Below are 26,472 nucleotides of genomic sequence, written 5' to 3' on the forward strand. Positions count from 1 at the left end.
TTAAAGCTAGTGAGGGAGATGAGTGTTTCCAGTTTCAGAGATTTTTGTAGTTCGTTCCAGTCATTGGCAGCAGAGAACTGGAAGGAGAGGCGGCCACTGAAAGAATTGGTTTTGGGGGTGACTAGAGAGTATATACCTGCTGGAGCGTGTGCTACAGGTGGGAGATGCTATGGTGACCAGCGAGCTGAGATAAGGGGGGACTTTACCTAGCAGGGTCTTGTAGATGACATGGAGCCAGTGGGTTTGGCGACGAGTATGAAGTGAGGGCCAGCCAACGAGAGAGCGTACAGGTCGCAATGGTGGGTAGTATATGGGGCTTTGGTGACAAAACGGATTGCACTGTGATAGACTGCATCCAATTTGTTGAGTAGGGTATTGGAGGCTATTTTGTAAATGACATCGCCAAAGTCGGGGATTGGTAAGATTGTCAGTTTTACAAGGGTATGTTTGGCAGCATGAGTGAAGGATGCTTTGTTGCGAAATAGGAAGCCAATTCTAGATTTAACTTTGGATTGGAGATGTTTGATATGGGTCTGGAAGGAGAGTTTACAGTCTAATCAGACACCTAAGTATTTGTAGTTGTCCACATATTCTAAGTCAGAGCCGTCCAGAGTAGTGATGTTGGACAGGCGGGCAGGTGCAGGTAGCGATCGGTTGAAGAGCATGCATTTAGTTTTATTCGTATTTAAGAGCAATTGGAGCCACGGAAGGAGAGTTGAATGGCATTGAAGCTTGCCTGGAGGGTTGTTAACACAGTGTCCAAAGAAGGGCCAGAAGTATACAGAATGGTGTCGTCTGCATAGAGGTGGATCAGAGACTCACCAGCAGCAAGATTGATGAAGTGATGCTAAATGTAAAAATGTCTCAACTTACCCCACTCTCCCCTACATCACCATGTTTCTTCGCTTGGCCCTTATACTCTTCCGTAGACAAAGCATCTGGGAAGATTCTGTATAGAGGAATGGTCTCCTCGCAAGGGGATGGTGCAAGAGTAATGGAAACCGGGGCACCAATCATGTTTGACGCCTATCTTTACAACATACTGTAGCTCAGTATTTGTATTGTTTACTTTATACAGTCTTTTCTTGCTCATCTTTATCAATGGTGCTAATAATTACAGACCTCACTGTATATCCTCCACTGTGTCCGAGTCTGCACCCCATCAGATCTCCCTCTGTCTTTTCTTCTGTTCTTGTCAGCAGCAGAGAGAGGAAATATACAGTATATGGGGGGGGGGGTATGATGTGAGTAACAGCAGAGAGTGGCTTGGAGACGGAGAGACAGAGGGAGCAGAACATCCTCTTTGGAGGTTGCATCAGAAGCCCCGAGACAGCTCTCTGAGTTTCAGCCCAATTAATCCGGAGTTTGTGATCAGAGCCTGCATAACAAGACTCGTCTGTTTGACCTCAGGCAAGCCCCGCTCTGGAGGCTATGTGTGTGGGTGTGTAGTTCTGTGTGTTCATGCCGTTGACATGAACACACGTCGGTTGCGTGATACCCTGTTATGCTTGCTAGACTCTCGAGACACACAGTGCCTCAACAGAGAGAAGTTCCAAAGAGACATGTCACGCCGCACTGACCACTACTGCCCTCTCACACGGCCACAAACGCACACAAACATACACTCACTGAACCAAACACCAAAAAACATACACTTCCTCTCACACTCACACACACACATACAGTGTACAAACACACATCGGGAGTAGTCATCCTCATCACACGCACGCCTCATCCTTCCTGGGAGTGCCTTTGGCTGCAATCACCCAACACGCCAGTACAAATAGAGTTAGTACAAACAGGATCTTTAACTTAGCAATATCTCATCATCTCAGAAAGCTGGACATGGCATCTCTGACACACCAGATATCTAGTATCTGGTTTAGATACTGCCAAAGCTAGGTCCAAAGTCAAAGCTAGATCTCGCTCTCTCTGTAATCTCTCAATGACTTATCCCCCACGAAGACTCACTTTTTGTCTCTTCACCCCCTCCCCTTGCTTTCCCCTCCTCAGGGCCAGTTGTTGGTGCGGTGTGGGCGTCTGGGTCTGGGGGAGAAGGTGCTGCGAGACGCGGTGCAGGCCGAGAGCACGTCACACGAGGCGTGGAGCGGCCTGGGGGAGGCCCTGCAGTTACAGGGCAGCAGCCAGGCACCAGACTGCTTCCTGACAGCCCTGGAGCTGGAGGCCTCCTGCCCCATCAGGCCCTTCACCATCATACCACGCGAGCTGTGAGGAGCAGACAGAGGCTACTACTGTATGACGTGTTTATGAATACACACATATGCACAGGCACACACACGTATGATCATTTAAACGTACACATTTGTGCAATATGTCTTCTCTTGCCCTGTCTCACTCTTTTTGCTCTCTTCTCTCTTGCCTCTCTCCTCTGCTCTCCTCATATCTACAGTGAGCTCCAAAGGTATTGTTACAGTGACACATTTTGTTGTTTTGGCTCTGTACTCCTGCACTTTGGATATAAAATGAAATGACCATGAGGTTAAAGTGCAGATTATAAGATTTAATTTGAAGGTATTTCCATCCATTGCAGGTGAACCATTTAGAAATTACAGAACTTTTGGTATATAGTCCCCCCCCATTTTAGGGGACCAAAAGTTCACCTATATGTGTATTAAAGTAGTAAGTTGGTCCCATATTCCTAACACGCAATGACTACATCAAGCTTGTGACTCATTTGTTGAATGTATTTGCACTTTGTTTTGGTTGTGTTTCGGATTACGTTGTGCCCAATAGAAATGAATGGTAAATAATGTATTGTGTCATTTTGGAGTCACTTTTACTGTAAATAAGAATAGAATATGTTTCTAAACACATCTACATTAATGTGGATGCTACCATGATTACACATGAATGACACAATACATTATTTACCATTCATTTCTATTGGGCAGAAAATAATCTGACACCCTAAAAAAAAAGCAAATGCATCCAACAAGTTTGTAGAGACACAAGCTTGATGTAATCATTGTGTGCTAGGAATATGGGTCCAAATACTCAACGTCTGACTACTTTAATACATGCGTAAGTGAATTTGGGGGGACTATGTACAAGAAGTGCTGTAATCTCCAAACGGCTCACCCGATATGGATGAAAATATCCTCAAATGAAAGCTGACAGTCTGAACTTTAACCTCATAGTCATTGTATCAATGCTGGAGAACAGAGCCAAAAAACAACAACAAACGTGTCACTGTCCCAATACATTTGGAAGCACACTATACATCTATGACTATGCATTCGTAAGAACCTCTCAGATGCATTCATAGACAAGTCTATGGTGACACTGTTATACAGACCACATACATCCACTCTCAGGGATCCTTTCTAAAGTATCATTCCATTTTCTTCTTGTTAAACGAGATCCTTCAGCCGGTGTGTGTGTGTTTTACTGAAGCCACCATTGTGTGGTGTTGAAATCACTGATTTGCTTGTATTGTATCAATCATGATATGATTAATTGTGTGTCTTGTTTTAAACTAATTTGTAAATCATTGTCATCATAAACAATGACTTAAAATCACTGTGTCCTCATCTGTCTCGTCATTTATGACTAATCTTCATCACTTCATAGTGCCTAACCACATTAATATGGGCAGTGGGACTCGAGTTGCTATCTTATGTAATACTGCCAGCACAGTTTCTGCCTCAACTCACAACCCCCTCCCTCTCTCTCTCTCTCTCCCTACCCTCTCTCTCTCTGCTCTCCCTCGCCATCTCTGTCTCTACCTCTCTCTCCCTCCCTCTTTCTCCATTTCTAACCACCCTCTCAGTTCTCGCTCTCTCTCTGCCTGATGTGATGTGGCTTGGTTGCCTAGCAGCCATCCCATGTTTGAGTAACTGGGGAAGCTGAGAGATATCTAGTCTGCTGGACAACACACACACATACACCAAGGCAGATTATACCACTGGTGTGCTATTCTATGGGCCTGACTGTGTCTGTTTGATGTCAACTCTCGCTGCTGTAATGAATTGTTCTGTTCTCTGCACATTGGTTTCTGTTTTGAGAAGAGGAATCCCAGTCTCTTCTCTGCAAGCACAATTTATTAACCCTTTCACGCACCAGGATAGAGTTATGACTGAAGAGTATTTAAATCTGTCTGTTTCACATAGGTCTACTTCGCTCACACATCAAAAGCCACATGCACGTCCCCATTTTAAATTGGCGATCAACACATTTTCTTCTGATCCCTGCCTCTACTACCTCCACCACTCTCTCCCTCTGTCCTCCCCCACATTAGCCCGTGTGTGACAACTGCGTCTGGCCGGTGGGTTGGAGATTAGTGACTTAATCCAAAGGTTTCCAAACCTTTCCTCAGGGACCCCCAGATATTTCAACGTTTTGTTGTAGCCCTGAACTCGTTGACCTGATTCACCAGTCAAGGACTTGATAATTAGTTGACGAGTTGAATCGGGTGTGTTAGCTCAAATAGATCACATGGAATGGCTGGGGATCCCCAAGGAGACAGCTGGCCTAATCCATGCGGTTGTGGAATGTTCTATATTGTGGCGCGGTCAGGATAGCCATGACGAGGCTGGTAAAAGGAGTCATTAATGAATAGGCCTGCCTTTGCCGCAAAGCCTCTCAGGATGACGAAGGGCTCCGGACAGTTTCGCTCATCGCCAGGCTGAATAATTAGCCTACGTGCCTTCTAAAACACACACCCAGTACTGTATAGTAGGCTAGGGGAGGCAAAAATTAGAGAGAAGAGTTCTATATTCTCCAATCAATCTAATTTGTTTATAAAGCCCTTCTTACATCACCTGATGTCACAAAGTGCTGTACAGAAACCCAGCCTAAAACCCAGAACAGCAAGCAATGCAGATGTAGAACCACGGTGGCTAGGAAAATCCCTAGAAAGGCCAAAACCTAGGAAGAAACCTAGAGAGGAACCAGGCTATGAGGGCTGGCCAGTCCTCTTCTGGCTGTGCCGGGTGGAGATAATAACAGAACATGGCCAAGATGTTCAAATGTTCATAGATGACCAGCAGGGTCAAATAATAATAATCACAGTGGTTGTCGCAAGTAGCACGTCTGCAGAGACAACGGAATTGTCTCTTAATAGCTCTGATTGTCCCTAGGTCTTTTTTCTCCCCTATGTATAGGTGGGTCCCAGTGGCTGTGTGCTATGTGGCAGCTTCATGTGATGTCAGGTGGCCTTGGCAGGGTTCTCTGGTTACCCTCAGGGGTGGCTGGGCGGCCAGGTCCCTGGTTGCTCTACTTGTGCACTGTTGGGGCTGAGAGGGGGGTCAGGTGTCTGGGCCCAGTTACACCCCTATTACAGCCTGCCTGTTGTTTCAGTGGGGAAAAGTAGTGTTGCACGTTGTACCGGTACCACAGTACCAAAATGTATGATACCAACATTTTAGAAAACTGTACTACTGTCTCATATGAAGCATGCCAAGAGTTTTGTCCCTATAGAAATGTAATTACTAGGTAGTTTAAAGACCGCCAGAACACGGCAATGTTCTAGTAATTTGATTTCTATGATTAGCCCTTTACTGTACTGTATGTGGGGTGGTATTCAGGAGAAAGAGGAAGCAACCTTATGAGACTGCCAACATCCAGGGAGTTATTGCAGTGCAGAGGGAAGTTAAAGGTCCAGTGCAGTCACAAATGTGATTTTCCTGTGTTTTATTTATATATATATACTACGGGTCAAAAGTTTTAGAACACCTACTCATTCAAGGGTTTTTCTATATTTTTACTATTTTCTACGTTGTAGATTAATAGTGAAGATATCAAAACTATGAAATAACACATATAGAATCATGTTGTAACCAAAAAACTGTTAAACAAATCAAAATATATTTTATATTTGAGATTCTTCAAAGTAGCCACCCATTGCCTTGATGCCAGCTTTGCACACTCTTGGTATTCTCTCAACCAGCTTCACGAGGTAGTCACCTGGAATGCATTTCAATTAACAGGTGTTTTTTTTGTCTTCACTATTATTCTACAATGTAGAAAACACTAAGAATAAAGAAAAACCGTTGAATGAGTAGGTGTTATAAAAATGTTGACCGGTAGTGTGGATACAGTTGAAGTCTGAAGGTTACATACACTTCGGTTGGAGTCATTAAAACTTGTTTTTCAACCACTCCACAAATTTATTGTTAACAAACTATAGTTTTGGCAAGTTGGTTAGGACATCTACTTTGTGCATGACACAAGTAATTTTTCCAACAATTGTTTACAGACAGATTCTTTCACTTATAAATCACTGTGTCACAATTCCAGTGGGTCAGAAGTTTACATAAACTAAGTTGACTGTGCCTTTAAACAGCTTGGAAAATTCCAGAAAATTATGTCATGGCTCTAGAAGCTTCTGATAGGCTAATTGATATCATATGAGTCAATTGGAGATGTACCTGTGGATGTATTTCAAGGCCTACCTTCAAACTCAGTGCCTCTTTGCTTGACATCACGAGAAAATCAAAAGAAATCAGCAAAGACCCCAGAAAAAAATTTGTAGACCTCCACAAGTCTGGTTTGACCCAAGTTAAACATTTTAAAGGCAATGCTACCAAATACTAATTGAGTGTATGTTAACTTCTGACCGACTGGGAATGTGATGAAAGATATAAAAGCTGAAATAAACCATTCTCTCTACTATTATTAAATGTCAGGAATTGTAAAAAAAAAAATGTATTTGGCGAAAGTGTATGTAAACTTCTGACTTCAACAGTATGTTAAAATTTAATTTGTGGAATTTCTTTCCTTCTTATTGCGTCTGAGTTGTGTTGTGACAAGGTAGGGTTGGTATACAGAAGATAGCCCTATTTGGGAAAAGACCAAGTCCATATTATGGCAAGAACAGCTGAAATGGGCAAAGAGAAATGACAATCCATCATTACATCAATAATTTCAAAGATAAAATATATTTTGATTTGTTTAACACTTTTTGGGTTACTACATGCTTCCATATGTGTTCTTCAATAGTTTTGATGTCTTCACTATTATTCTACAATGTAGAAAATAGTAAAAATAAAGAAAAACCCTTGAATGAGTAGGTGTGTCCAAACTTTTGACTGCTACTGTATACACTACCATTCAAAAGATTTGGGTCACTTAGAAATGTCCTAGTTTTTGAAACAAAAGCACATTTTTTGTCCATTAAAATAACATCAAATTGATCAGAAATATAGTGTAGACAACTAAATGTGCTTTTCTTTCAAAAACAAGGACATTTCTAAGTGACTCAAAACTTTTGAACGATAGTGTATATATATGTTTCCACACTATGAGGTTGAACAAAAATATGCCCTTGTAGTGTAAGAGCTATTTGAAATGACTTCCTGACATTTCAGCCTGTTGTGGTGGGATGTAGTTTTGGCCTGCCTGGTGACATCATCATGTCGTAAATTTGTTAATAGACCAATAACAGATTTTTCGGTTTTCCCCTACCTACTCCAGACAGTCCTAGCAAAATTATTGATTGAGAAAGTGTTCTTTGCTCAGAAGCATTTTTTCTTCTCTTTTTGACCATTTTAATTTAAAACAATCACAGTAAGATACTTAATTGTTACCCAGAAAGGATTTGATATTGAGATAAAAACAGCTGCATTGGACCTTTAATAGAGAGGATGCTAACAATAGGTAATGTGTGGCAATCTGAACTTCAGGGCCTGGAGGGCAATTATGTTTGGTCATTGGTGTGGGTTTTCACATAAACCTAGATGGTTATATCTCTTTAACAATCAGTAAAGGAACCGGCAACCTAGCAATACATTCTAAAACAATGTTGACACATGAGGCAGCAGCCAATGAAGCGGCAGATATCCAATTGAAACGTTTTCTCCTTGATGACATTTTGAGGTTAACCAGTTAATGTAAATGAGTTACAGCAGCAGAGATATCACCAACCTTGCCCCCCCTCCCCGGGTTCTATTTCACTAAACCGACTCACCTGATCGCCCTCAAACAGCCTTGGCCCGTGTCCATGTGCCCAACATCATGCCAGCCCCATTACGGGATAAACAATGACCCCTTGTTTCACTAACAGTAGCCTATTCAACCTTATTAAACTTGTATATGTCATTTAATAGAGCTGTAATGTCGGCCTATCGCACCTGTCAATTACATGGTAAAGAGATACCTGGTCATCTGCTTTGGTGTCATGCTGCTTTCTGAATTCTTTAGCCAGCCGTCAACACTGTGGTGGCGATGGGAATGGATGTGACCCTGCCGGAGAGGACACAAAGTGAACAATACTCCATGACAGCTCTGTCTTCATGTCTTACCATTGGGCTACATGAGAGGGCTGGAGTTTTTCAAGGTGGTCATGTAATACAAGGAAGGGAGGAAGCAGCAGTAGATTGTGTGGGTGGCGGCCATCTTGGTTCATTGCGTTGTAAACAAAGGCTGTTTTCGCTCGTTTGGCGTCGTGGGTTCGTCAATCTTTAGAGTGACGTGGACCGTGGAGTGACTGATGATGCTTGTTGTATCTCCAGAGACAGTATGAGCCAATTCAGGACAGACGTCCTTACCTCAAACAATGGAAAACACAAATAGCATGGCAATTTCTTTGAACTGCTCGGTTTGATGTCGGGTCACTTCCTGTTCAAAGTTGCCAATTATATGGATTGGAGGATTTTAAAAACATCCATTATCATGTCGCCTTCCCAATATTATCCTGAATTCATTTAGCTATTCCAGAAACCAGGAGGTCATGTTTGGGTTGTCTGTTCTGCCTAGTTGTCCTTGTTGACACTAGATGGTTTCTAATGAAAGTGAGGGACTTAATCCCACAATAAACCTTGGCTGCAGCCAACCCAAATGCCTCAAAACCTGAAGAGGATTTTACATGGAGTTTAGAAGGAGGTGATCAATTGAACAAGCTAATCTCCTTTCCTTTGCTTTTCGATAACACAAAGTCACGCAATTGCTAGAAAATAAAATGTAGCCTAGTGGCCAAGGTGCATGCTTTACCTTCTCTGAGAGTCATTTTTTCTTCCTTTTTCTGGAGAGGTTGATCCTGGTTCAATCATATGTTGTCCTTTTCTCACTCACCCCGTTTATAAGTGGTTCTAGCATGCATCCTTTGTCCTGATCATGTTCACATTCTGATTGTGCCCACATTTGTTTGACGGGTGTAGACAATCAAAAGACACATTGTGATCTAATTGTGATCAGATTTCCTGATCACCTCCAGAGGTAGTCGGAGACCCATTGTGTCTGGATATAAGGATCTGGACAGTGAAACCATTTAAATCATCATTATATTGCCTTCTAAAATCATTGACAGGTGGCACCATTGTCTTATGGCAGACATTTTTCTTCAAATTAAATCTTATTTTGAAAGAATATCTGTAAAATAATGTGCATACGGGGAGGGACCAGGAAATCTGGTCACAATGCAGACACAGCAGATGGATGATGTAAGTGACACATATTTGAAAATGTGGGCACAATCGTAATGTGGACAAGATCAGGACACATGTTAGAAGCAGATATAAATGGTGCTAGGCATTGTGGTCAGCCTATCCCCCTTTCATTGACTCAGGACCTAAAAGAGGGGTCGTGCTAAGTCCTCACTATGGGGCATATGTTACAGATCAGAGTGTTGTTATGATGACCATGAGGGATTGTAAAATATGATGTGCTTTATTGTTCATTAACTTGCAGAGAACTTAAATGTGTCTTTATGATCATATGCCAACCCCCTGAGACAAACACACCCCGAGGGAATGGAAGCAATGGGTCATCCGCAGTGCAGCGCCTCTGGAGCAATTGTAGGGGGGTTAGGGCCTTGTGCAAGGATGATGGTAACTAGGATGATGCCAGCAACTCTCTGGCTCGCTTCTCTAACCACTAGGCTACCAGTGGCTGGCTATAGTGTGGTCCTTCTGTAGCTCAGTTGGTAGAGCATGGCGCTTGTAACGCCAGGGTAGTGGGTTCGATTCCCGGGACCACCCATACGTAGAATGTATGCACACATGACTGTAAGTCGCTTTGGATAAAAGCGTCTGCTAAATGGCATATTTGATTTTGATTTGATTACACCTGACCACAGCCTACAGCGATGATGCATCCACCAGAAATGTTTGTAAGGTTTTAAATGATATCAAACTCAACTGTTTATATTTTCCAGTGATGAAGACATGGATGTCTCATGGTATGGCGGGGATTGCAAAATGGGTCAACTTTGAGCACCTTTTATTTCCTGAATGTTTTGGCATTCATGTCCAAAAAGTAACTTTCTGAGCACTTCTTCCATTGGCAAACATGTAACAACAGTGTTGTTTAAATCCAAAGGGATGCTGTCAAAAAGGGGTTGAATTCAAAATGTATTTACCCACTTACAGGACCGGGCTTATAGCCCGTTAAATAGGGATGTCTTTCTGTCAGCCTCAAAGTGTTCTCCTTAGTCCCCTGCACAATGACAACGTCAATAAGAGCCCTGCACTTGAAACACTTGAGCCGCTCATATGTGTCGCAAGCTGAAGACAAGGACGTGAAGTGTTGGAAGGTTTAAACTGATGTTCTAAGATAATGCCATTATGGATATATTTGGGAATATTGCGAGAATGCAGACATTATGAACTGACATCTATACAGGGCAATGGAACGAATGAGATACATAGCGATGTCTCAAAAGACGTCAAGAACAAGTACTCCCTGATTTTTTTTTTAAATTTTTTAAATTTTTTATCTCATAGCTGAGAGTGTAATGTAATGTGGTTTCAGACAATCGGAGCATCCAGGACCAAAACAATATTATTGTAAAAAAATATATTTTTAAACACAACTACTTGGCCTACCTTCCACAGGCCTGATTCCTATCAAGGCTATGGTCTATGTTAGTGTAACCTGAGTCCAACATTATCCCGTGTTAGTTTTTTTCAGTGACAGTAAGGATAGGTAGTGATAAGAATAGCCCATTCGTGGTGTGACACTGGCTGCTCCGCTAATGTTGAATGTGCAGCATGCCAGCTATGTGCATGTGATGGATGACTGAACTGCATTTCCCCCCTCACTCACGAGTGCATAACACAGCAGATAGTGTGGAGGCACAACAGCCTGCCAGACAGGCTGCCAGCAGAGAGAGAGGGGAGACAAACTGGGGTAGGCAGAAGTACAAAGGGCTGGATTCAATCTGTAGTGCCGAAGATCGGACGTTTTTAGGAAATGTTCAATAGAGCCGAGATATGCATTGTTTAATGTGAATGCAGTCTCCGTGAAAACACTGGTTTTATATTTCAATCACGCTATAACGCCGATCTTCTACGGATTGAATCCAGCCCTTAGTCAACCAGCGTTGCAATGCAGATTAATATTGTTTAGTTTCCCTGGTTAGTGTCTCCAAAAATTGACTAAGGTAAAACAAATGTTTTTGATAATGGTGGGCCTATTTGTCTGGCAATAGTAAGAGATGTGTTTGTGGGTAAATGTAGTCAAGTGCATTTGACAACGAAATCAGGGTTTTTTCTTTACTCGGGTGGAAAATAAGCAACATGATCACCCAGTGTCACGTGCATTCTATCAGACAGTAGAAGTGGGGGGACTAGGGAGTCATAAAAAGGCTGGATGACACTGTTGGACGATCTAGAAGACATTGCGGAAGAAGAGACCGTGGGCCCTGCCCATGTTGGCCTCCGTCCCCAGACGGTGACCCATCTGCCAGGACGGCTCATAAGTCCCCGGTCCTGGAGTCCTCTGCCAAACAAGGTCAACAAACAAACACTCACTAAAAAAAGCACAGCTAGCTCGGTCTCCACGTATCATTACTGTGGGAGAGAGAATAGCATACCATACCAAGCATTAAAAATGACCGTTTCTGTTTACATTTTTATAACTATCTGAAGTGACATTATGCGAAGGTGTGTGTGTGTGTGTGTGTGTGTGTGTGTGTGTGTGTGTGTGTGTGTGTGTGTGTGTGTGTGTGTGTGTGTGTGTGTGTGTGTGTGTGTGTGTGTGTGTGTGTGTGTGTGTGTGTGTGTGTGTGTGTGTGTGTGTGTGTGTGTGTGTGTGTGTGTGTGTGTGTGTGCGTCACTCACCGAGCGCACACTGTGAAGACGGGGCACAGTGGATCTGAAACAGGACGTGACTCCTATGGTCGGGCCCGTCCTTATGTTGTAATGTCCAGGAGCAGGGCCCTCTCTCTGAACACAAACAGGAACCATTTGATTCACTATTTACAATTGGCCAACTCACTCACACAGGCAAAGAAAACTGCTCAGCGGGACCACGGTTGAATGGTTGTCTTGAGGATTATTTACTGGCACGAATCCCGATTGCATAAGTATTCAAGGTCTAAAGCTGGAAATTGGATCAGTGAGACAGTTCATATTGTATGGCTTATTTATACTTGATCCACGGCATATATGTTATATGAATTACGTGAGGTTCAAACTACTTTATTTCAATAGCTTCCAGCTCTCATTTTCCCCTGCTGCCCACTAACACACGGTGTTGGCCACAAGCAGAAAATAGCACACAGCCTATCCTAGCCTTTCCCGTTCCTGACATAAAACGTTTTTACGTCGCTGAGCCAGTAATCCATCCCCAGCCCTCCTGATGCGGTGATTCATAGCACAAGGAACGAGAGAAGAAGTAGAAAGAAAGCAGCCTTTCTATGTCCCTGAGCTCAGACTAGCTGGCTATAGCTAGCATTATTTGCCATTTGATTGCGCTGGGCAAGTTCACTTGATCCCCCCCACCCCCGCCTGCCCGCCAGCCCTCAGGGGAGCTGATCTGCGGCGAAGGTGTTAATGCAGGTGTATTTCACAGGAGCTTTTAGAAAGGACACAGAGGACCAAAGCACATTCGCCTGCCCATGATGAGCTGTCCTGGTGATCTGCCTCTGTGCAAGGCGCCTGGCCTACTTTTCGCCGCTGTCGGAGCGAGCGCCACATTCTCCCGGTGTGGCACAGATAACTGGCCCATGCCGCACATTAATTATGTGTGTCAAGAAGGACCATGCCGCAGCGAAGGTCCTCGACACCTCTATTCCCATAGATACGCCACGTGTGCATAGTGCAGATACCCCGAGCTGTTCTCTTCGACCACAAAACTTTATCAGAGGCCAAGGCCAAACAATAACGATTTTATATAGATGATCCCAGATAGGAATAAATCAAATAAAGTGGAAATAAAGTCTCCAAACATGGTTTGTTCGGAGTTGCATCTGCACAGACACTGCACAGTGCACACAAACAAATCTGGGGCACAGTTAGGCCCGAGGATGAAGAAATTAAGTCAAATCACGAGAAAAAAACAACCCCCCTCTTTGTTGGGTTTGCAATGCCTTAAACCCTGGGGATATTTCTATGTGAATATGTGAAAATCTATTTCACATTTGGAGCCTGCAAAGAGAAATCACAAAAAAAATCCTCCGTTGCTCATTTCAATGAGATTGATAGGGATTCGCTGGCTGACTATTTTCAGTGTAAAACATTAAGACTCTGTGACCCTTGACCCCCTGATATATGGCGAACCTGCTTCAATTCGTCAAGCAGACAGCTGTCTGAATGGCTGTGGCTACAAATATGATTGCCACGGGACTTGTTGAACTGTTTAACCTTTGACAATAAACTTGCTTTGGACCAGCCCTGACACACCACCAGCGGTGAAAAAAGCTCCCTACTACATAGAAATGGCACCCTTGAGATGTCCCAACACATTTCCTTCTCTGTTAACGCGAGAGAGCTGCCAACACTGCTCAAATATGTGCAGACGCACTTGCTGCACACTGCAGCACACACAGTGCAACCGAACATGAAACATTAATCAACACAGTGCCATAATAGGCATCAAACGCGGTCAGAGATAATATACCGTAACCTCCATAACATACTGTAGGTCTCTAACAGACTCGGTTATGGGTGTCATAACCAAACCGACTGAAACACGTAGGTCTGCAGGCCTTTGCTGGCAACGTAATTGGCTTAGTCATAGCTAGTGGAGACTAGATACTCACAGGCAGAAAGCTGGCACGCTGCACTGCCGAACGAAACATCACGTGTCTGCAAGGAGAGAAGAGAGAGAGGGGTTCGAGAGGAGAATAGGTGCTGTAGAGAAGAGGCCAGACCTGTTGTGTGGTACTGGAAAGGAGAGGTCAGGTGGTTATTTGTACAGGAAAAAAGATATCAAGGGGATGATTCATATATCAAGGAGATGAATCAGAGGCAGTCTGCTTGCTGTGATTCAAAGGATGAGTTGAACGTGTTAAAATGATCATGATAGATTGTGCAGGACAGGTGCTTACTTGCAGGGTATCTTGGGCACTGGTTTCTGGGTCACATTGTAGTGGCATGGTGAAAGGTCTATTTCCTGGACAAAGATGGACAATATAAAACATCCAGGTTAAAATGTCAAATATAACTGTATTATTAGAAGACACATGAATGCTGATAACAGCCCCTTCTCCACGCCTCCCCATCTCCTTTCCCCCACACCACACCACCTCCCCTGGTCCCCCTCCCCTTGTCCCCTTCCCATCCTCTCCCCACCTTGTCGCGGATACCCAGAGTGTAGTTTTTTGGGCGGGGGCAGCTCTTAAAGGAGTAGGAGGCCTGGCATTGGAGGGCCTCCTGGGTGGAGTCAGTGAAGCAATAGGCTCCCGGCAGCAGCAAGTCCCCCTTACGCATCTGCATCTTGGTGTCTCTCCCCGTACCCTTAAAGCCATACGTCATACGGACCGGGTTCAGGCCAGCCTCCTCAATGAAGTCCCGGATGTGGTAACTCCCAGGGATGGGCGTATCCTGGAGGGATGCGAATGAGAGGAAAATTTATTTTTTGAAAAATATCTCCTGCACCCATGATTTCCCGCATATACGGGAAAAGGAGATTGAGAAGGCATTTTTGAACAGCATCATCTTTAAATGCACTGGATAGAGAGTTTTATCCAATCTTTTAATATTACAGAAATTCTACATAATTCCATAATCTTAATAGTAGAACTGTGTGAAGATGCTTGACTGAAACCAACTGTTGTAGTTAACCCTCACTGAAAATACCTACTTTCAAAGTACCCATCCACCATCTGCCTCTGTCACACTGGTCCCCTTTCTCATTGCCCTGTAGATGCAAGATAGACCAAACAGTAAAAAAGGCTTGTTTATGGACTGTATTTTTAGGAATACGTGACAAAATAACCGACTTAATTTATTTCTACATCTACCTCTACATTTTAGTGACATTTTAGTCATGAATACCTATAGCTACTGTATTTCTTTGCCAAGAGGCTGAATCCAACTTCAGTGTACAGTCATAATATCCTATGACTGCCAACTCCTCCTGACTGCAAAGATGATAACACTTCACAGGCTATTTCTGCTCTCAACGAACCTCTTTTCTCATGACAAAGATACAAAATAACACTGACTAGTCTCAAGCTTACCCTCTCCTCTGTCCTGCATGATGCATCATCGCGGGGTATGTCACTAACTTTGGACATATTTTTTTCCTACGGTCATTGTTTTCCCAGTACTGTGTGTATATGCACTTCGCCGTCGGCTGGTTGCTCTCACAGAGATAAAGTTACAGCTTCTCAGACCGTGACTGTTACTAGTAGCAGCCCCACCAACAATCAATTTTTCAACAGACACTGTGAGATGCAACGGACACTGTGTGACCCAGGTCAAAGTTTAAGATGTTGATAATGACACAAATGAATATTGTCATAGTTACTGTGCCAGTGTTCCCTTTGTAACGTCACACAGGCCTACTGCACGACCAGGTTAAAAATGTGTCATAAATGGTTTCCTAGTGGCATGTCACAATAGGATAATATGTTATGGTGTGACAATTATCTTTAAGCTACTTTTTGGCAGGTTAGTTGTAATCCCATCTGGATCTTTAAATAAGTGTGAATGGCTGTGCTTAGACAGTCAGCCCAATTCTGATATTCTTTTCACTAATCTGTATTTTGACCAATCAGATCAGCTCTGAAAAAGATCTGATGTGATTGGTCAAAATACCATTTTGTGAAAAACAGATCAGAATTGGGTTGCCTGTCTAAAACGCAGCCACAGAGTATCAGTGAGAATGAGTGGTATGCAGCTATTACTAGATGCATAGCACACTTCTACCCAACAAACTTGGGTGGTCATATAGACACATCATGTATGTATGAAAACCCATCATAAAATAAAGTTAGTAGTTCTTATTAGACATTATATCAGATTTCTTCTCAGAGGGTTATGGCCAGGTTGAATAACTCAAGTAAGGGGCCCCCTATATTATAAGCACTTGTCTCTAGTGGCCTAGTCCAAACTTTCTTCGCCTCATAGCACATACAGCTGAGTGATATGCAGTGTAAGTGCTGTGCAACACACTATGAACCAGAACTAAAAAAACATAATCTAGATTGGAGAGCCTGCTAAGATATTTGTGGGAGCAGTAGCAAAATGTTCTGCCCCGTTGCTAAGCTACAAGTAGCCAGGAATTCATGTTTACACTGCTTGTCAAGGGAGTCTCATGTCATGTTTCAAGTTTCATGTTTTTAATGTCACATGCACAGTGAAAGGCCTTTATTGCAAGCTCTAACCCCAACGATGCATTAATAAATAACAATGTAAGACTAAAAATAACAGGGTAGAACAAAAACACACAATAAGAAATAATATAAGAAATGAGAAGAACACGATAAAGTAAGTAAACATACAGGGTCATTTCCAGTACCATATTTACAATGTGCAGGGATAGTGAATCGATAGAGGTGGGTATCAAATCAGATCAAATCAAATGTATTTATTTATATAGCCCTTCGTACATCAGCTGATATCTCAAAGTGCTGTACAGAAACCCAGCCTAAAACCCCAAACAGCAAGCAATGCAGGTGTAGAAGCACGGTGGCTAGATATGTATAGAGGTAAGGTGACTAAGCATCAGGATATATGAGAAACAGAGTAGCAGCAGCCTATATGATGATTGTATGTGAGTGGGTGTGTGTCGAGTCAGTATAAATGTATGTGCGTTTTATGTGTGTGTGTCAGCAAATTATAGAGTGAGTGTTTGTATTTGTGTTGGAGTATCAGTGTGCATAGCGTGTAGGGCCCTGTGAGTGTATAGATGTAATCGGTGTGAAATGGCTAGCTATTTAGCAATGCACGCTAACAGTGTTTCAATCGGTGATGTCACATGCTCTGAGACCTTGACGTAGCTGTTGGGGGGAAAGATAACGATGCTTTGAAGGTGACTATTGTCACTGGGGCAAGAGGAGGGACGCAAGACACACGGATACATAGAGACAGTGCAAAATCAAGAATAAAATACAAAGGCCAACTCAGATAGTCCTTGAGGCTATTTAGTTAGCTATTTAGCAGTCTTATGGCATGGTGATAGAAGCTGTTCAGGAGCTTGTTGGTGTCAGACTTGATACACCGGTAACCGCTTGCCTTGCGGTAGCAGAGAGAACAGTCTATGGCTTGGGTGATTGGAGTCTTTAACGATTTTCCAGGCCTTCCTTCCACAACACCTGATATAAAGGTCCTGGATGGCAGGGAGCTCGGCCTCAGTGATGTTATTCGGCAGTCCGCACCACCCTCTGTAGAGCCATGCGATCGAGGGAGGTGCTATTGCCATACCAAACAGTGATGCAGCCAGTCAAGATGCTCTCAATGGTACAGCTATAGAACTTCAGAACCTGTGTGTGATTTGGACACCGAGGAACTTGAAGCTCTCGACCAGCTCCACTGCAGCCCCGTCGATGTGGATGATGGTGTTGTAGTCGTGAGTGAACAGGGAGTACAGGAGGGGACTAAGTACACACCCCTGTGGTGTCCCCGTGTTGAGGGTCAGTGTGGCGGAGGTGATGTTGCCTACCCTCACCACTCGGGGTTGGCCCGTCAGAAAGTCCACAATCCAGTTGCAGAGGGAGGGAAGTGTTCAGTCCCAAGGTCCTAAGCTTGGTGACGAGCTTGGAGGGGACAATGGATTTGAACGCTGAGATGGAGCCAATGCAACAGCATTGTCATATAGGTATTGCTCTTATCTAGGTGGTTGAGGGCAGTGTGGAGTGCAATTGATATGGCGTTGTATATGGATCTGTTGGGGCAGTATGCAAATTGGAGTGGGTTTAGGGTGTCTGGAATGATGGAGTTGGTGTGTGCCATAACCAGCCTCTCAAAGCACTTACGGATGCTACAGGACGGTAGTCATTGTAGCATGAAGCCTTAGAGTTCACCCTGGAATATCATCGGGCCTGCGGCAGTGGCGGTTGGTGCTGTTTAAGATGAGGGAGGATGATATACAGTGGGGCAAAAAAGTATTTAGTCAGCCACCAATTGTGCAAGTTCTCCCACTTAAAAATATGAGAGAGGCCTGTAATTTTCATCATAGGTACACTTCAACTATGACAGACAAAATGAGAAAAAAATCCAGAAAATCACATTTTTAATGAATTTATTTGCAAATTATGGTGGAAAATAAGTATTTGGTCACCGACAAACAAACAAGATTTCTGGCTCTCACAGACCTGTAACTTCTTCTTTAAGAGGCTCCTCTGTCCTCCACTCATTACCTGTATTAATGGCACCTGTTTGAACTTGTTATCAGTATAAAATACACCTGTCCACAACCTCAAACAGTCACACTCCAAACTCCACTATGGCCAAGACCAAAGAGCTGTCAAAGGACACCAGAAACAAAATTGTAGACCTGCACCAGGCTGGGAAGACTGAATCTGCAATAGGTAAGCAGCTTGGTTTGAAGAAATCAACTGTGGGAGCAATTATTAGGAAATGGAAGACATACAAGACCACTGATAATCTCCCTCGATCTGGGGCTCCACGCAAGATCTCACCCCGTGGGGTCAAAATGATCACAAGAATGGTGAGCAAAAATCCCAGAACCACACAGGGGGACCTAGTGAATGACCTGCAGAGAGCTGGGACCAAAGTAACAAAGCCTACCATCAGTAACACACTACGCCGCCAGGGACTCAAATCCTGTAGTGCCAGACGTGTCCCCCTGCTTAAGCCAGTACATGTCTAGGCCCATCTGAAGTTTGCTTGAGAGCATTTGGATGATCCAGAAGAAGATTGGGAGAATGTCATATGGTCAGATGAAACCAAAATATAACTTTTTGGTAAAAACTCAACTCGTCGTGTTTGGAGGACAAAGAATGCTGAGTTGCATCCAAAGAACACCATAGCTACTGTGAAGCATGGGGGTGGAAACATCATGCTTTGGGGCTGTTTGTCTGCAAAGGGACCAGGACGACTGATCCATGTAAAGGAAAGAATGAATGGGGCCATGTATCGTGAGATTTTGAGTGAAAACCTCCTTCCATCAGCAAGGGCATTGAAGATGAAACCTGGCTGGGTCTTTCAGCATGACAATGATCCCAAACACACCGCCCGGGCAACAAAGGAGTGGCTCCGTAAGAAGCATTTTAAGGTCCTGGAGTGGCCTAGCCAGTCTCCAGATCCATAGACAATCTTTGGAGGGAGTTGAAAGTCCTGGTTGCCCAGCAACAGCCCCAAAACATCACTGCTCTAGAGGAGATCTGCATGGAGGAATGGGCCAAAATACCAGCAACGGTGTGTGAAAACCTTGTGAGGACTTACAGAAAACGTTTGACCTCTGTCATTGCAACAAAGGGTATATAACAAAGTATTGAGATAAACTTTTGTTATTGACCAAAAACCATAATTTGCAAATAAATTCATTAAAAATCCTACAGTGTGATTTTCTGGATTTATTTCCCTCATTTTGTCTGTCATAGTTTAAGTGTACCCATGATGAAAATTGCAGGCCCCTCTCATCTTTTTAAGTGGGAGAACTTGCACAATTTGTGGCTGACTAAATACTTTTTTGCCCCACTGTATATATTTTTTATGAGCATGGCCTTATTTCTATATCAGCATATTGGATGACTGTCAATCGATAGGTTTAGGCTACTACATGAATCGTAGACTGTTCTCTCTGCTACTGCACGGCAAACGGTACCAGAGTGCCAAGTCTAGGTCCAAAAGGCTCCTTAACAGATTCTACCCCCAAGTCATAAGCCTGCTGAACAATTAATCATATGGCTCTCCCGGACTATTTAAAAATGTTCAACAGAATCGGCATAGTGAATACACCGCTGATCACACACAAACACAGTTCACTTTCATAGCAGCCACATAAAAACAACATGATCACTGCTCGTTGAATATATAATTTGCAACTATCTATGCGCTCTCCTCTCACCTTTTCCCTTCAATTGTGGACTTCAATGCACAACACATCAGCTGTCTGTGACCAGTCGAAAAAACCTTTCCAAACCTTAATACTTGGTATTTTAATATCATGACCACTAACAGCCACACACAGCCTACATGATTGTCATGTCATAGTCAACATACTAGAACTAACACGTTAGTAAACCCGCTACAATCATGCAGTACGGTGTACAGTCAGAAAGCAGTATATCAGTTACAACGGCTGGCCCAAGTGGCAATAAATTAATAAAACCAAAAGCTTCCTTTGACTTCCAGTGTTGGCTATCCATAGCCGGCTAACTAGCTCAGCATCCCACTATGTTTGAGTAGGCTCAGCTAGATAGCTGCATTCACTAGCTAAGTGAAAGTTTAAAAAATACAACCAAGCTCTCTCGCTTCTCTTGAAATTTTCACAACTGCTCAAATACTGTCTTTCTCTTGAGTGAAATAATCACCACACTTTATGCACTGCAGTGCTAGCTAGCTTATGCTTTCAGTACTATATTCATTATCTGATCCTTTGATTAGGACATGTCAGTTCATGCTGCAAGAGCTTCTGCTGCAACGTCCTCCCGAAGTTGTCATAATTACTATGTAAGTCTTTGGAAGGGGGTGAGAACCATGAGCCTCCTACGTTTATCGTATTTAAGTCAATGTAACCAGAGGACGGAAGCTAGCTGTCCTCTAGCTACACCATGGTGCAACCCTACAGAGTGCTGCGGAGGCTAATGTAGACCTTTATTTCAAGTGTTTAAATTGTGACAATTATATTTGGTATAGTATTATCTAAAAAGGTTCACTTTAATGTTTCTCATTAATGAAATTCACTGATAGTCCTCTCCTTCCTCTGAGGAGCCTTCATTTGCCCACGGCCTTGGGGGTATTGACCTGATTAGACTTAACTCACTTTGGCCTCGGAGAGCAAGATCACCAAATCTTCTGGGTCGGCACAATGTTATGAGACTAAAAAAGGAACACACGCTCCAATGTTTAATCTTGTCAAATCTGTCAAAACCATCTGCAGATTTGAATCTCATTAAACTGTGTAGTCACACATTCAACACATTACTGAGAAGGAAAAATAAGTTTGATCCTTTTTAGAGCCTTTATCACCATATAGCCTTTCAAGGTGAGAAACAGGTGTCAAATGCATTTTTGTGCACTTAGTCAAGTACACACGTTGGTCATAATATTTGGGGTTCTCAAAGTATGTTATTGTGAGTAATCCTATTGCCTTGCTGGCAAAGAGCAACCTTTCCAGGCCCACTTGTCAAAGTGCTGTATGGTAATTCCTGATTGACCGTTGATAACTAGAACTTCAGTAAGTCACCATGCAGGGTGACCAGTACAGAGGATCAAGAAGCACAGGTGAGTTACACAATAGCTTTATTTCATCTTCAAACTTAGCATCTCTGCAAATTAACAAATTCAACATTTAACAAATGAGCGCTGTTCCATTTACAGCCTTAGTGCCAACATGCATACCTGCGAGTCAAGCATCTCATGAAGACTTGTGCCAAAGACACGAGGCAGTCAACTTCTGCCTAGTACCAAGCCAATATGATCAGATAATGCCGCCAGTTAGCAAAAGACCTGGACAATAAATATAATACTTTGATCTATCAAGTCAATTTATTGTTAAAGGACTACAAATTTGATCAGAGCTTAGCTGAATGTTAAGAGGCATTGGCTGAGACATTCTGTGCTCATGGAATTTACCTGATCACTTTAGTAAATAGCTTTCATATCAAGGCCTATGCAAAATTAATGTTTATCAAAACAAACAGCTTTCCTTCATACAAAAGATCACCATTACACAACAATCCATTACGGTTGAGAAAAGACAATTTTCAAATCTGGGTAAATTGTAAATTTTATTGGAAAACAAAAATATACAACTTGGAATGGATTATTTGAAGCATGGCCAAAGGCCATAAAAAAGTAGTGAGTAAAACATTAAAAAGCATAGTAAGATTAAAACAAAGTAATTCTGGTAAAGAACAGCAGATACAAAAAGAGTTTAAGTGTACCTACAAGATACACCTGTGTAGTTTTTTAAAATTCTTTGCAGTAGTGCAATGCTGAGAGATTTCCATATACACTTTGTCCATAGTCCATGCAGTGTTACTCCTCTAGGCCATTTCCATGGCAACATAGCTGCCCCAAGTGACAGGTCACCAATGTTGCCACGTGTCCAGAACGGAGCCGACGTGACGATTCTAAACGCTCGCCAACCCATGGGGGCTGCGACAGGCACCCGTTTGTACAACCACACCGTCACTCCAAAACACGAGGACAGCAAAAGAAAGGGACACGGGGACTCGGAGCCTATGCAGTTTACATGCAGTTCCTTTGGACAGCAGGGAGGGGGGATATTAAGATTTTACAGATAAATTCCACAGAAAAAAAAGGCAAGTTATTTATACAACATCTGTACTAAGGTCTTCACTTCGCCGTCATCATTTGTACGAACTCTGCAAGGGAAAGAAATAAAGAGCCAATGTTACTCTTTCTATGTCCAAAAGTGGGTTCTTCCATCCATTTCATTCATATTTTGTACCAACCTTCATAATTGACCTGGCCATCTCCATCAATGTCTGCTTCTCGGATCATCTCGTCAACTTCCTCATCGGTCAGCTTCTCCCCAAGGTTTGTCATCACATGGCGCAGCTCAGCAGCACTTATGTAACCGTTCCCATCCTAGAGCAGAGCACACGTTGGTTGAAGAGCACTAACCCAAACGTTGGTCGAAGAGCACTAACCCAAACGTTGTCAGGACGAAGGCAGTTGGGAGTGTTACCTTGTCAAAGACACGGAACGCTTCTCTGATCTCCTCCTCGCTATCTGTGTCCTTCATCTTTCTCGCCATCATGGTCAGGAACTCTGGGAAGTCTATCGTTCCATTACCTGGAGAGGGAACAAACGGGCTTAAAGAATATCTTGTGTGTAGTGCCATAAGAGGTGTTGCGTAAGAGCTGGCTCCTCACCATCAGCGTCCACCTCATTGATCATGTCCTGCAGCTCAGCCTCTGTGGGGTTCTGGCCCAGAGAGCGCATCACGGTTCCCAGCTCTTTGGTGGTGATGGTGCCGTCACCATCCTTATCAAAGAGCGAGAAAGCCTCTTTGAACTCTGCAGAGAGTGAAACAAACAGTGAGGTCCCCTGTTGGCAGTTCAAGAGGAAGACATGACACAGGAAACAAAGACCATTTGGGTGGGAAAAGAGAGAAAAAGGGCACTATTAAACTCAACATTAACAGGGAGAATTTGTTCTGAATAAATATCAATTCCTTGAAAACTCTGCATCAATACACCCCACCCTGAACCCTGTCAGCTCAACACCCAAAACCTAACACACTCATGTTCCAGATGACAAAACAGCTAGCGGCATTAGCATAAGCGTTTGGGTGTTCCAACACAGACTGCTCCGTTTGTTTACACACAAAGGACCGACGGCATGAACAAACAGCAAAGACAGGATAGGAAGAAGAATGAATGACAAGCTGTTTGCCAGGAGCTTTGTTGAGCAGTTGCGGCATGCAGCAGCTTGTCAGAGTTGTGAAAACCAAGACGTGGTCTGCAGTTGAAAGTACTTTGTGATAGAGGAAATTCCTTTGTTGCAGGGGTACTGGGTAATAAATACTTTCTGCCACTGTCAAGAAACCCTTATGGTCTACAAACAAAAACACCCTAATTGCCTCCACTATACCAAACAGAAAAAGCCTAAAAGTTAGTGAAGTCCTTTGAAATACACTGTACAAGACAGTATGTCAGGGGACACTTGCCTACAAGTGACAATTTTCAAATGATGCTCTAGATAGGCAGCATGTCTTCAGCAAACACCATGAACCAGGATTTAGACTTTGAAAGCTTACACCAATAGGGATGTTAGTGGTTAACCACTGAAAAATACATTTGACCAGCCATGCTTATCAGCCTATAGGTTATTTTTCATAATTGTGGCATTAAATTGGCACGTGTGCATTTGTTAGTCGTCATGCATTTTATTTACCACATGCAAACAGAGCCTAGTTTGAAGAGGAATAGCCTATGATGTGTCCGACAGCTTGAGTAGCTCCTCAAAAAGCCTACTGGGGGGTGAAGTCTGATTTGTAAGCCCAGTCATTGCACAACAAATAATTTAAAATGCTATCACGTGTTAACTTGTGGCCATGATTATAAAGGACCCATTTTTTTACTTCTCAATGTCAACTCGTAAAGCAACCCTCCTAGTCAAATGCACAGGCTACCATGCGAAAATCCACCCATAGAAACAATTTTATACAGACTTCCTCATGCCACTAACCAGCATGTCTGTCCTGTTATTGGTTTTCATAGCAACTTTCCTAGTCATTAAAAAAACCATCACAGTTGCTATTAGATTCCACCTCTTCAGTAGACTCATCTGTAACTGCTAGCATTAGTCACAATTTAGACCAGGGTTCCACGAGTTGCATTTTGGCAATGTTTGAAATTGACAAATTGCATGCTCAATAATACCTGACTGTAAAACAAAGCCATTAAGTTCTTAATGAAAAACGTGCAGTACTTGTATGCATGCATAGTATTAGGGGAAGAGGAAAAGGTTGACTAACAGTCCATTTCTACAGCCTTATTTTGAGTCTAAGCAGTTAGCAGTAAAATGTGCTTCTCTTTACACCACTATGAAATATATCAGTCAGCATTTTCTGAAAGCTGAAGACCAAAACAGGTGTCATGTCAACTTAAGTGGCTAGTGAAGTGAAAAGCACTACAACCGAGGCATGACTTCCCATGATTCATCACTGTCCTGGAGGGGAGCCACTACAGGGAAATCTCAGAAGACCACACCAGTTTAAGTTCCTGGATACCGGCATTTATGGTAAGACTTTATTTTTACTGGCGGAAAAGGCACGATTGTAAGCATTCCTGTCATTAACTAGCTGGCCGCATTCCATTCAACAGCGAGAGGACACACCCATGTCAAAGGCTGCCGCCAGCACAGTCTGGCAGTTGATCAAGGCATGGGACCTTAAGATCACTTTCTGATTACATCATTTGTGACATGGAAACCATAAAAATGCAAAGTGTGTCACGTTCCATGAGTGAGTCCTGTAGACTGGGGTTTAAGGCCTGTCTAATTCTTGTTTTATGACCAGCTTGTCCAACGAAAGCCTTAAAAGGCAAAAATATAAATCCAATGCCGGGTAGGTGGGGGGAGCCACAGTGGGCCACGTGTCAGGGTAGGGACCAGATGAATAAAATGCTGTCTTACCGGCAATCTGCTCCTCTGTTAGCTGATCAGCCTGGGGGGGGGGGGAAGGAGAGGGAATTTAAAACTGGGCCACATGTGAAGTTGCTAAGACTAGTTGACTACTGAGTCAACCTTAACGTTAACTCTGGCCATCTACGAAGTTATGCTGCAGTTCTATGTATAGTCACATTAGCCAACATTCAGAAATGCATATAGCTACTCCTAGCTATGAAGGAACGTAAAACTAACATTTCTTATCCAGCTTGCTACCCAATGCCAGAAGGAACCGTCAAACAGATTAACTTTAGCATGATCTATACTTCAACCATTGAGTGGCTGGGTTAGCCAACTAGCTATAAAACACTACTGGAAACTAAGTAAAATAGTCACATTTTTGCTGACGCGAGAGCATCGCAAAGACTACGGTTCACGAAAACATTAGCTTACGTTAATTTAGCTACGTAAAGTTAGCTGTTCTATCGGCAGTGATCCATATGACGTTAGCTAGCTGCAGTAACTTAAAGTTCAAGTAGTTCGCATGTTAGCCAGGTACCCCTATTTGACCTAGCCAGGTCGCTCATGTTTTGATGCCTAAAAGGTTGATTACATTGTAAATGAAAGCATTACCTAGCTACAGCAAATTGGCGGTAATATTTGCTAACGTTAAGTCTTTTCTAACCATTTAGCTGGCTAATATATCAACATTGCACAGTGACTACCAGTTTGTATAATACTAAGATATTACATTTCTTTAGTAACTGACTCACAACGCCGGTACTTATGAATTAATTTCCACGGCGACAAAACAAGGTTTGGCCATTCAAATGCAGTATGGCTGTCAAGCAACCACTCATTTGTGAAGAAAAAGACGTAAGGATAAACGCTGAAACATAAACGAGAAATAACGTGATTTGCTTCACTTACCATTGCGATATACCGAGTAACAGCGGGATATAGAAAACAATTATTCGGTCGCTAAACTTGCAACCTCGCCGAACGCACTGTCTGGCAGACAGTTTGACGCGCCTTTAACGGTTGTTCTTTAACTCCTCCCCCATGTGCTATCCCTCCG

General features: G+C 43.0%; 3 protein-coding genes across 3 annotated transcripts in view; 1 reads left to right on the forward strand and 2 right to left on the reverse strand.

The window, feature by feature from the left end:
* ttc7a (tetratricopeptide repeat domain 7A) overlaps window positions 1–3,540 on the forward strand; it is a 51,602-nt gene extending 48,062 nt beyond the window's left edge. Inside the window, exon 20 of the mRNA XM_035754049.1 lies at window positions 2,014–3,540. Coding sequence (XP_035609942.1) covers window positions 2,014–2,232 — 219 coding nt within the window. The 3' untranslated portion in view covers window positions 2,233–3,540. The remainder of the gene's footprint in view (window positions 1–2,013) is intronic.
* Window positions 3,541–10,695: 7,155 nt separating this feature from the next.
* stpg4 (sperm-tail PG-rich repeat containing 4) lies at window positions 10,696–15,487 on the reverse strand. Its single transcript, XM_035754674.2, has 7 exons — window positions 15,362–15,487; window positions 14,983–15,039; window positions 14,472–14,723; window positions 14,228–14,292; window positions 13,940–13,985; window positions 12,018–12,122; window positions 10,696–11,676 (listed from the first exon to the last, which is right to left on the reverse strand). Exons 1-7 carry the CDS (start codon window positions 15,416–15,418, stop codon window positions 11,566–11,568), a joined length of 693 nt encoding a protein of 230 aa, XP_035610567.1. The 5' UTR covers window positions 15,419–15,487; the 3' UTR covers window positions 10,696–11,565.
* Window positions 15,488–21,537: 6,050 nt separating this feature from the next.
* Window positions 21,538–26,472, reverse strand: calm2a (calmodulin 2a (phosphorylase kinase, delta)). The gene is made up of 6 exons (XM_035754052.2): window positions 26,325–26,472; window positions 25,422–25,452; window positions 23,156–23,299; window positions 22,969–23,075; window positions 22,733–22,868; window positions 21,538–22,642 (listed from the first exon to the last, which is right to left on the reverse strand). The coding sequence occupies exons 1-6, from the start codon at window positions 26,325–26,327 to the stop codon at window positions 22,614–22,616; spliced, it is 450 nt and encodes a 149-aa protein (XP_035609945.1). The 5' UTR covers window positions 26,328–26,472; the 3' UTR covers window positions 21,538–22,613.

This window comes from Oncorhynchus keta, chromosome 36, assembly GCF_023373465.1.
Source record: "Oncorhynchus keta strain PuntledgeMale-10-30-2019 chromosome 36, Oket_V2, whole genome shotgun sequence".
Taxonomy (NCBI): domain Eukaryota; kingdom Metazoa; phylum Chordata; class Actinopteri; order Salmoniformes; family Salmonidae; genus Oncorhynchus; species Oncorhynchus keta.

Bases quoted from the DNA above. Each gene is read 5' to 3' on its own strand.
- stpg4 (XM_035754674.2), bottom strand. From the start codon at position 15,418: ATGTCCAAAGTTAGTGACATACCCCGCGATGATGCATCATGCAGGACA. The intron at 15,040-15,361 runs GTAAGCTTGAGA...TTGCATCTACAG, and splicing joins CATGCAGGACAGAGGAGAGG to GGCAATGAGAAAGGGGACCA. The intron at 14,293-14,471 runs GTGGGGAGAGGA...ATCTTTGTCCAG, and splicing joins CTCTGGGTATCCGCGACAAG to GAAATAGACCTTTCACCATG.
- calm2a (XM_035754052.2), bottom strand. The intron at 23,300-25,421 runs GTAAGACAGCAT...CACTCTCTGCAG, and splicing joins AACAGAGGAGCAGATTGCCG to AGTTCAAAGAGGCTTTCTCG. The intron at 23,076-23,155 runs GTGAGGAGCCAG...TTCCCTCTCCAG, and splicing joins CAATGAGGTGGACGCTGATG to GTAATGGAACGATAGACTTC.